The sequence below is a fragment of the Guillardia theta genome, assembly GCF_000315625.1.
Source record: "Guillardia theta CCMP2712 unplaced genomic scaffold GUITHscaffold_30, whole genome shotgun sequence".
In the NCBI taxonomy this organism is placed as follows: Eukaryota; class Cryptophyceae; order Pyrenomonadales; family Geminigeraceae; genus Guillardia; species Guillardia theta.
The window spans coordinates 434,147-444,897 of NW_005434644.1; the positions used below are offsets into that span (position 1 = coordinate 434,147).

Consider the following 10,751-nt stretch of genomic DNA (forward strand, 5'->3'; position numbering starts at 1 on the left):
CGACGAAGGGACCCGAGAGAGAGAGAGAGAGAGAGAGAGAGAGCGAGGGAGAGGGGGGGGGGGGAGGAGCAGGAGGAAAACGTTTCTTACTCAGTTTGTGGTCGCTGGGGATTTCAGTCACATGGGGAGGGAAGCGCTTGCTGCTCTGCTGCAGCACTGAGGTCTCTCCGTTGGGACGTTGGAAAGGTTGCAGGTACACGGCAGTGAAGAGCACAGCGACCAGAGCGATGGAGGATGCGTGAAGGAGGTCACGGAGGTTCCAACGTGTGAGGAGGAGCAGGGGAGCTGCTGCACATGTCCTGGAGGATGACGACCGACGATCATCGGACAGTGACGAGCGCAGCATTGTCGTTGGAACGACGAGGATTCCGACAACTCACTCACTCCTCCTGCTTCCCCAACTCCTCGCCATCAGCGTCTTGTAGCCATGCTCTCTCTCCTCCTCCTCCTCTCCCTGTCTCTCCTCCCCTCTCCACTCCCCTGCCTAGTCCTTCCATCCCGAAATTCGCCATGTCACAAGGGTCACTGCGAGTGTCGGGCCATCCCTCAAACGGGCCTGCCGGACTCACTGCCGGACTCACTGCCGGACTCACTGCCGGGCCCCGGGTCCGGTTACATCGCCAGTGGATGCAACAACCGTTGCATCGCGCATGGCACCGCCTCTCGCATTGACCCTCGCGGTCGCCATGGGCGTGATGGGAGGAGGAGGAGCCTCGGCCTCGCCAGCTGCAGCTGCAGAGCAGAAGCTCTGCTTCGCTGCTCCCGTGCCTGACAACCTACAGCTCGGCTCCAGACGCGCAGCAGCGGGTCAGGAGCGGATCAGGGTGGAAGCGGACTACGTCACTTGCACGCAGTGACCGCACGGATACATCGGGAAGAAGCACATCCAGAAGGCTCTGCTGCTCTTCCACGAGAGGCACCCGACCGCGGCCATTGAGATCAACGTCACCCGACATCCTTACTCTTTCCTGGGCGATGCTAAGGACGGCAGTGGATTCCTCCGATCCGGAGGGCAGTGGACCTGGCATGATGGCCTCGTCGACTACACTGGAGGGTCAGAAGCACAAGCTCGAGCATACGAGGCATCTCTGAGTGGTCTGATCTAGTCTCTGTGCTTGTCTGCCACCTGACGTTTGGATGGACAGAGCTCGGGCAACGGGCAGGCATCAGGTTCCGTTATGATCAGAAGACGAACTGGCAGCCTGTAGACAGTCAGAGGATTTGGTTGTGGTCGGCAAAGCAGGGAAAGGCTGAGGAATACATCGATCGCCTCAACCACCGACACTTCGAGCTCGGAGAATCTGCGTCGGACAGGAAAACAGTGTTGGCCGCCTGTGCCGACGTCGGAATCGACAAGGAGGAAGCAAAGGCGTTCTTGGAGACAGATGAGCTGGTAGAGACCGTGTGGAAGTCATACGGAGACACCATCCACAAGTATGGAATCCACTCCATCCCCCTCTTCGTCTTCAACGTCCCTGCCATCGGTGCCGTGGGCGGTCCATTCAGAAAGGATAGCTGCTCCAGGTACTCGGGATGCGGGCAACGGGAGGAGGAGAGGGGGGAGGAAGGAAGGACAGATGGGAAAGGGAGGGAGGAATGCGCGTGACTTTGAGACAGGGAAGATGAAAGGACGAGGTGTCAGAGGGAACCGTGGGTTGTCAACGGTGAGCAGATCCGATCAATGAAAAGAAGCTTGTGTAGTGAAGGCGAATCGACCAGGTTCGATGGATGCCAACAGGTTCCTCCAGATCTTCGAAGAGATCCTCCGTCTGCAGATGAAGTCCAGGGAGTAACTGTGCTGTCAAGTTGTGATATCCTCTGAATGACAGGAAACGTGTAAAGGCCTGGCACCTCGCTTGGTCCATGTTTCCTTGACAAGCTGGAGAACTTGGCACGGTAGTTGATCGACCTGGATGATAAGAGGCACACGTGAGTAATATACTCAAAAGGATGTAGGCGTGCTCAGCCTTGTTCTGTGCTGTAGTGGCCGCTCAGAGTGTCAGTCGCTGAGCCTGATGCCGGGCCCGGACGCGTAGGTCCAGGCTTCTCGGATCGTCACGGGTCAACTGAGTCAGTGACTTGCAGCGACTTGTCAGTGACCCGCCAGGCTGGACTTCAATACGGTCCGCTCAGGCGGCCGGGCCCCGGCACGGTCGGAGCCCGGCCCCTGCCACGGTCCGAGTCAGGATCAGTGAGCCGCCGCCGTCGCGGCCTCTCGGATGGAGTCACAGTCTCGGACTCGGTCCGACGGTCACTGAGCGGTCGCGGCGAGCCGCCTCAACAGCGACTCCGGCGAGGAATGTGTTGTGCCGCCGCAACCCCGCGGGCCGCGCAGCTACTGTCAGGTGCCGTACCCCCGTCCCGGCGCACGCCGGGGACGGTCGGACCCCAGGCTCGCCACCGTGGCGTACCGTACGATACGGCCCCGCCGGTGACCGTGCCGGCGAGTCAGACGCCGTGCCGCTAGTGGCCGGGCACCGTCCGCGGTGATGATCCGACCCGAGTCCAGTGCGGCACTGCCATTCAGGCTGTACATCCGCCGGATACCGTACGCCCGGCGTAACCCGGTCACCGGGTAGTTGGACGGTCCGAACTCGGAAACAGGCTGCCACTAGTAAGGCCCGGCCTGGGCCCGCCTGGCTTCCGAGGAGGCTCGGAACTTCCGGAAGTTCGGCACGCGGCTCCGACGGCACCGGCCCGGCCACCCGGCGATGACCGGTAGTGTCGCTGTACCGGTACCCCGTGCCACGGTGGGAGCGGCTCAATCTGTTAAGTCACTCAGCCTCCACGACCCCACCCCAGCCTGTGACTTATTATTGAAAAATCATGGTGGGTAGTCACTGCCACCTGTTTTGCCCCCTACACCACCATCCCCAGGGTCTCAGGATCAGCCCAGCATCAAACGGCATACCCAGTACCCTCGCCCTCAGGAACGCGACCACCACCCTTGCTTCCTCGAGGACCCCTTCTTTGGCCGAGTATCGTTATGCCTTCCACCCCCCATCACATTTGCTCCCTACCTTGTATTGCACTGTCCTTGCCACCCCCTCCCCCCACCCCCCCTTACTACTTACGGACCGTGCCCTACCCCTGGTTTAATGCCACCGGGCCGTACCCCACTCACAGAACAATGGTTCATGCAGATTTTAAAAGGGATGGGAGTGGTAGCGCAAAAATGCTCGATGGGCGCTACAGCAAACATGGTTGAGAGATCGTCAAGATTTGATCTTTGCTCATGAAGGATATGCTGCAGCAACAGACGCGAACGTCGTTGTGATGGTGTCGAGCTAGTCATAGCCTTTTCAGAAAGTGGACCGAAGAAAAGATTGGGAATGAGTGGTCAATCTTGTGGATGAAGATGAAGACGATGTTCATGTGCAGCCGAGCTAGACTGATTCTCACATAAGCTATTTTGAAACTTCGATTGCTACCTGCACTAGAGAAATTCATTCCCTACAGTGGAAAAGAACCTAGATTTTGGACCGTGTCTGAGGGCCACTTGACTGATATCAATACGCAGGCAGTTGGCGATGCAGGCTGTTGTACAGATCCGAGCTCAAGAAAGATTCAACGCCTCTACGGTAAACTTAAGCTTGCAAGGTTAGCCATGCTGAGCTGTGGATCACCCAGTTGTATCACATGGAGACGCGAAGCCAGTTAGGGCTGCGAGAGGTCAAGAACAAGACCTACTCGGATTTTGAACGACTGCATCAAGATCTTGCCAAACGAGTAGCATGCGATTCCTTCTTCACTATCTCGACTCACTATGATCCTAGCACCCTGTCCCATCCTTCCCCCCCAAGTATCCGCAGGGAAGCAAGAAACAGAGGATAGATATCATTCGCGCGTAAGATACTGTCCTAAAATTCATCTGAAGGAGTTGATGGATGATTTTGCAGAGAATTAGAAAAATATCTGAATGCTCTACTCGGCAGGATGGAGACTGCGGGGGATGCGGCATTGTATCGCGGGGAGGCTGGTTGTTGAAGATGCTGATGGAGTGACACAGGTGTAAATTCATATGCCTAGAACCCAACATAACGTTGCATGGGCTGGTAACTTGTATCCTCAAGTTGTTGGGAGTGTTCACCATGCTCTTCAGCGTCAGTCGATGACGAGAGAAGCCGTGCCGCCGCAGACCAACTCTTCTCCCATCAACAACAATGTACAAAGTCAGTCACCGCAGAAACCCTCGCAACAGAGTCCGCAGGCAGTTCATCAGATTGCTCTTCCTGTTGATCCATATTCTTACCCCGTCGGTATAGCCTGATCGCTGTTGTTGTTGTCGGAATGTAACACTTTCCTCTTGTCAGCCCCAGTACCAGCCCCCCTAGCCCAGCCGCATCCAGAGCCAACTCTACCTGGCCCTGCCGATGCCTTTCCACAAGTCCAACAAGTTCAACCAGAAATTAGCAGGCAAGATTTCAAGGAGCTGTTCGGACTTTCTCCTCCGCCCTCAAGGTCACACTTGTTGATTGGTTCCTGCTCTTGACTTGCAAGCAGCTTCCTGGGACCTGAGAACGTCTCGAGCAACCTACAAGTCCCCCCCATGGAGCCGGTGCCCAGTAAGAGACCTCCCTTAGCCTGTGCTTCCCTTGACACGTGGGTCGCTCCCTTGAAAGTGGCGGAGAGGAAGGAAGATGCTGCTCACAGGCTCTCGAACGAGGTGAGAGCTCCCTCCCGACGCTTGCTCCGACGTCTGACTGGTGTGTGTGGGAAGGGTCAACCGCTAGGGATGCCTCTCTCCGAATCCCTCAAAGAGCCCCCAGCAGTCCCCAAGGGCTTCGAGGAATACTCAGAGGTTCCTGCTCTCGCTCCATCCGTTGCGTCCTCTGACTCGTCCTTAGATTACCGACCACATCCCCGACGAGCTCGACCTCGACAACCTCATCCAGTCGTTCCCTCCTACCACCGACTTCTCCGTCCCTCTCATCTCCCAGTTCGCCCCTGGCCCCGAGGACCAGCTGGACTTCAGCCACATGTCGATGCGAGCCAGCGAACAGGCGTCGGCAAGCAAGCAAGCACGTAGATTGCCGCTCTTGGAGTCTTGTTGTGTTGCGACTTGACTCGAGAATTTACAGCTGCAGGGATGAAGAGCGGAGAGAGCGCGGAGGCAGCAGCGGGCAGGACCATCTCTCCAGGAGCATACGAGGGGCAGTACACAGGAAGCGACGAGGAGGTGGCCCGAGCGTGGATCAGCGAGGTGACGGGGGAGAAGCTGGAAGGGCCCCTACAAGAATGTCTCAAGTCAGGAGTCGTCCTGTGCAAACTTGTAAATAGGATCAAGAGCAACTCAATCCTCCGCATCAACACAGGCCCGATGCCCTTCCCGCAGCGAGAGAACGTCAACGCCTTCTGCGAGGCAGCGAGATCGATGGGGTGAGGAGAGGAAGGAGGAGAGGAAGGAGGAGAGGAAGGAGGAGAGGAAGGAGGAGAGGAAGGAGGAGAGGAAGGAGGAGAGGAAGGAGGAGAGGAAGGAGGAGTGGGGAGGGGAGGAGCGGACTGGACCTTACGTCAAGCTTGCTCGCAGAGTTCCCGATAAGGACAATTTCACTACTGCTGATCTCTTCGACAACCGAAACTTCAAACAGGTTCTCGTCTGCATCTTCAGCTTCGGTCGGCAGTGCTACTTCGCCCCAGGATGGAACGGACCTTGTCTCGGCCGGTGAGAGTGGCCGGGGGGTCCAGCTCTGATGTCTTGCTGATGTCTTGCTGCAGGCCGGAGATGGCGAAGCTGGGACCGTCGAGGTCGTTTGGGAGGAATGACAGCAAGTAACAAAGTAGGAAGAGACTAGCTGGAAGGGAAGGACATGCAGTTTGAACTCAATTAAAACAACCTTGAGAGGGGGAAAAGAGAAAGTGACAGGATGAAACGAGAGCTATCCCTCTATCCAATGTATCTGCTCCAGCCAGTCGTCGCCCCCCCCGTCTCCAGGAAGCCATGCCGCTGTTAAGGGCTGACCCAACTTGGCGAGCAGGAAGAGGAGGAGAACTCCTCCTACGCTGACCTGACGTCTCGTGACCTTCACCTCTGACAGTCGAGGTAGCGCGAGCCGAACAGAACGCATGCTGCGTGCAGGAAGTGAAAGTCTTGGGAGGCGGAGGCTGCTGAGCACATGAAGGAGCCGGGTACGACTTGCCGCTTGCACAGGCACAAGCTCTCGCAGCAGATCTAGAGCAAGAGAAGGCTCCTGGGAGGAGAGGAGGAGGGAACGGAGACGAGCAGGCCTGATCGAGCTGGAGAGAGAGAGGAGGACGGAGTCGTGCGGCCTCCTCTGCTGCCAGACAAGGTCGAGGCATCCAACTATTTGTGCTGTCCTCTCCTTGCGGAGTTTGTGGTTGCAGGCGACGATGAGGAAGGGGATGAGAACCTGAAGCAAACGAGATGAGCACATGCGGAGCTCGAGGCGTGAATGAGGAGGGAGGAAGAGGAGAGCAGCACAAGAGGGGAGGGAGGAGGAGAGAGGAGGATGAAAGAGGAGGTGGGAAAAGGGACAAGAGTGAGGGAAAGGTCAGAATTCCAAGTTCTCGTGACCTCCTCATTCTCCTGGAAGTTTGTATTGGTAGTGAAGATATCCCATATCATGGCATGAACCTGATATAAGTTACCACCTGTCCCCTCCCTCCTCCTCCCCCTCCTACCTCAGCGTCTGAAACACGATTGGCGACCAGGCAGATTTTGACGAACAAGCGATCGTCGATGAGGTGAGGGTGCCTGAGGGGGGCAGATGAGGTCAAGTGGAGGAGAGGAGTTGAGTTGAGTTGAGAGGAGAGGAGAGGAGGGAATGGGAGGGGAGAAGGGAGGGGAGGGGAGGGGAGAAGGGAGGGGAGGGGAGGGGAGGGGAGAAGAATGGCTGACATCCTTCACCTTATCATCTCCTCCAGCCATGACTTGAAAATCCTTTTCTTCACGCCCTCCCGCCCGGAGCTTTTGAACCAGTCAAAGTCAATCATCGAAATATTCCCCTCCACCCGCTCCACCTCCTCCTCCACCACCTCCTCCTCTTCTCTCCATGCCCTCTCCATATTCCAGCACTGCAACTTCTTTGACGACACTGCTCCAGTCCTTTCTCATCTCTTCTCCTTTCGTTTCTGCTCCTCTCCCCCACCTCGAGTCGACGACGTCCATGAGCAGAGTGAACAGCTCAGTCGACCAGCTCACTCCGTCTCTCAGCATCCACAAAAACGCCTGATGAGCCTCCTTCTGCCCAGCCCCCTTGTGCCTCGAGAGAACCTGACAGGCATCGTCATCCTCTTCTCCTTCCTCCTCCTGCTCCTCCACACCAGTATCACCACCGCTCGCTATCTACTCCTGCTCCTGCTCCTGCTCCTGCTCCTGCTCCTGCTCCTGCTCCTGCTGTTCCTCCCTCGTCCTCGTCCTCGTCCTTGTCCTCGTCCTCTCATATCAGTCTCTTCAACTATTCTCTACATGCAAAACTGCTCTTCCTCGCCATTTTCGCTGTGTGGCAAATTGAGTTGCTGCTCACCTTGATCAGGTTGAGGTATAACATGTAGATGTGAGCATCTGGCTCCACTCCCTGTAAAGAACGCTGAGTCAAGGAGGAGGAGGAGGAGGAGGAGGAGGAGGAGGAGGAGGAGGAGGAGGAGGAGGAGGAGGTGGTGGTGGTGGTGGTGGTGGTGGTGGAGGAGGAGGAGGAGAAAAGGAGGAGGGTTTCACCTTCTTCTTCATGTCCTTGAGCAGCATGACTCCGTTCTCCATCCTCCCGTGGCGCCTGCTTGCCAGCCCGATCGCCACCTCGAAGCAGAGGAGGTAAACGGCTCTCGTCGCCCCCACCTCCTCCGCGCCCATCTCGGCCAGCGTCTCCTCAACGTCCTCAAACTTCACCCTCCCCTCCCACGAGGCCTTGGCAAGGAGAGAGAAGATGGAGCCGAAGTTGAAAATAGCCTTCCTCTCCCTCTCCACCCTCGCCTCCTCCTCCTCCTCGCCCTCCCCCTTCCTTGCCGTTCGGTTGCCGTGCTGCCACCAGCTCATCTGCCGAGCTCGCTGCAGTCGGCTCCAGATCCTGCGCAGGATGACGAAGGAGGACATATCGGGCGCGCAGCCGTCCTCCGCCATCAGCTCGATGACCTCCTGCACGTCCCTCTCCGTCGCCTCCCTCCTATCAGCCGCTGATGCCACCAGCTCCAGCAGCGAGTTCAGCGTCACCTGGTCCCCCTTGATCCCCCTCCTCCTCATCATCCTCACCACCCGCACTCCGTCCTCCATCCTCGTCCTCCCAAAGTTGCTCATCCCCACCACACCAGCGAGAAGAGCGTTGAAAGTTATCGCATCGCCCTCCACCCCATCCTCCTGCATGCTCAGTAGAATTGCTTCTCCATCCTGCATGCTCGCCTTGTTGTGCTTCGCTGCTCCTGCCAGCGCCGCCATCATGGCCGAGTATGTCACAACACTCGGCTGCATCCCCTGCTGCCTCATCCTCTCCAGCACAGCCCGCGCGTCCTCCACCGTCGCCGCATTCTGCGACGCCATGCCGGCAACGATCGCCATCATACCGTTGAAGAAGCTGGGGGAAGGCTCCTGCATGCTGCCCTCCATCTCCTTCAGCACCCTCTCAGCGTCCTGCAGCGTTGCCTTGCCATGCCTCGAGCTCCATGCCAGGATGTCCATCAGGAACCGGAAGGTGCTCGCGTCTGCTCGCACGTCCTCCTCCTTCATCTTTGCCAGCAGCTCAAATGCTTCTTCCTTGCACGACCTCCCGCTCCTCGCGCTCTTTGACACGATGTCGAGCTGGCAGTCGTAAATTTCCTTGTCAGGGCGGAGGCCCGTGCTAGTGAACGCCTCCAGCACCCGCTTCCCCTGTCGCATGCTCCCCCTCCCCTCCCCTGCCGCTGCCGCCACCACCCTGAGCATCGCCTTGCAGATCTCGGAGGAGAACTCCAGCTGCATGGCCCGCATCTGCTTCATCAGCTCGAACACCTCCTCCATCTCCGCTCTTCCCCTCCCCACGTCCAGCTGAAGAACCTCCAGGCACCGCAGCACGGACGTCTCGTCCATCTTGACCCCGAGCGATCGCGTCCTGTCTAGCATGATTTTCACTTCCTGCATGTTCGACTTGTCGCACAGCGCTGCCCGCGCTGCTGCCTTCAGCCACGAGTTGAGGTGCGAGGTTTGCGGGGGAGAGCCGCTGGCGATCACAGCATCGATCTCTCCCTCGGCTGCTTCCACAGCCAGCCGGATCTCCTCTCCTTCCTTCTCCATCATGGTGATGGATGGAAACCTCATCGTCCTGTCCAACATTCCCCTCTCCCCTCCCCCGCCTCGTTCCGAGCTCTCTCGCGGATCTGCCTCAGGCTCCTCTGTGGCGTCGAAACTCCTTACGGACCCTCCTTTGCTTGCAGCCAAGCTCTCTCCTGCCTCCTCCTCCCCTCCTCCTCTGAGCCCCCGATGGAAGGACAGCTGTCTCTCCAGATCCCTTTGGGCCATGCAAAACATCCCAATACCACCACCCCAGGCACGCCGACGTGGGTAGCGACCGCGTTGAGAAAGCTCGTTCATGGGGGATGGAGCCAGCCGGCAGCTTTGAGGTGAGCACGCCAGGCCCTTCATGACTGGCAGAGTTGTAAGGATCACAACGACGAGGAGGCACCCGGTCGACATGGCCTGTTAGCCCCTGCTGCAGGATCCCACGTTGAGCAGTGGGTCACGGTTCACAGAAGCCTTGATAGTCTTGACTTCAGCAGGAGGCAGGATCGATACTCAGACGTCTTGCCTACTCCCTCTGAACCTCCTCTCCCTCTATGCCTCTCTTCCTCTGCCGCTCTCCCTCTGTCTCGCTCCCTCCCTCCTCTCCTCTACCGCGGCTGCACCATATAAAGAGAAACGGTCATTTTCCTGCCGAACGTGCGGCAGGGCAACTCATCAACTACCAGCTAGACTCCGAGAGCTCGCCGCCGGGCCGGGCCGCCGGCCGGGTCTCCGAGGAGTCGAACTGACTGAACTATTTTATACACTTTAGAATCTTTTACTCAAAGTTAAGTTAAAGATCAGTACGGTAGGACTGAGCTCTGATGGCAAGAGGCTGGAGCTTGTCTCCTCCAAAGATTTCAAGGACGTCTGGCATGAGATGATCCTGGTACCCCTCCTCTTCCCCTTCACCTCCTCATTCTCCTTCCCCCTCCCCTCCTCCCTCCCCTCCCCTCCCCTCCCCTCCCCCCTATTCATTTCCCTCCCCATTCTCCTTTCCTCCACCCTTGCCATCCTTTCCTTCGAGGAGTTCCCAGCTGGGATTTTGCCAGCCATGTTCTGACAAGTTCATTGCTCGTACCAGTCGATCCCCAAGGACAACTCGTCAGAAAAGATGTCTCTCCTGCTGAACAACATTCACTCCACCCTTGCCATGGCAACGTGAGAGTGAAACCTTACCTCCTCACTCCCCTCATACCTCCTCTGCCTTGCTCCTGCCTCCCTCGCTCTCTCCTCGTTCTCTACATCACCTGCTACCCTGTGTAGATGTTTCCTTGCGCTTTTCTCCTCTACATCTGCTCTGCTCTGCTCCTCCTCTCTCCTCTTCATCCTCTGACTGCTCTCCTTCAGCTGGGTGCAACACGTCGGCAAGAGCTCTTGGGGCCACATCCTGCTCAAGTACCGCGAGTCCTTCCGAGCCGCCTGCCTTCGTCTCTCCGTCCTCATCACCGCGCTGCTCATTTTCTTCTACGGCGTTCCGATGGACCCAAACTCGTCAGTCCTTGCACTGCTTTCCCCCTCCTCCTGTGCAAGACTAGTCGCTCTC

At 57.8% G+C, this 10,751-nt stretch overlaps 3 protein-coding genes across 3 annotated transcripts; 2 read left to right on the top strand and 1 right to left on the bottom strand.

Moving 5' to 3' along the window:
* Positions 1-650: 650 nt before the first annotated feature.
* On the top strand, positions 651-1,793 carry GUITHDRAFT_107696 (hypothetical protein; the record flags this gene model as incomplete). The annotated part of the gene is made up of 5 exons (XM_005833414.1): positions 651-824; positions 879-1,095; positions 1,146-1,524; positions 1,618-1,664; positions 1,720-1,793. The coding sequence occupies 5 exons, from the start codon at positions 651-653 to the stop codon at positions 1,791-1,793; spliced, it is 891 nt and encodes a 296-aa protein (XP_005833471.1).
* Positions 1,794-4,753: 2,960 nt separating this feature from the next.
* GUITHDRAFT_152375 (hypothetical protein) lies at positions 4,754-5,799 on the top strand. The gene is made up of 4 exons (XM_005833415.1): positions 4,754-4,801; positions 4,848-5,379; positions 5,531-5,665; positions 5,719-5,799. The coding sequence occupies exons 2-4, from the start codon at positions 5,090-5,092 to the stop codon at positions 5,774-5,776; spliced, it is 483 nt and encodes a 160-aa protein (XP_005833472.1). The 5' UTR covers positions 4,754-4,801; positions 4,848-5,089; the 3' UTR covers positions 5,777-5,799.
* Positions 5,800-5,879: 80 nt separating this feature from the next.
* Positions 5,880-9,244, bottom strand: GUITHDRAFT_107698 (hypothetical protein; the record flags this gene model as incomplete). The annotated part of the gene is made up of 6 exons (XM_005833416.1): positions 5,880-6,371; positions 6,536-6,595; positions 6,643-6,715; positions 7,110-7,234; positions 7,488-7,538; positions 7,679-9,244. 6 exons carry the CDS (start codon positions 9,242-9,244, stop codon positions 5,880-5,882), a joined length of 2,367 nt encoding a protein of 788 aa, XP_005833473.1.
* Positions 9,245-10,751: the final 1,507 nt, after the last annotated feature.

Coding starts and splice junctions, on each gene's coding strand:
- GUITHDRAFT_152375 (XM_005833415.1), top strand. CDS start 5,090: ATGAAGAGCGGAGAGAGCGCGGAGGCAGCAGCGGGCAGGACCATCTCT. Junction 5,380..5,530: donor GAGGCAGCGAGATCGATGGG/GTGAGGAGAGGA, acceptor GCTTGCTCGCAG/AGTTCCCGATAAGGACAATT. Junction 5,666..5,718: donor AACGGACCTTGTCTCGGCCG/GTGAGAGTGGCC, acceptor GTCTTGCTGCAG/GCCGGAGATGGCGAAGCTGG.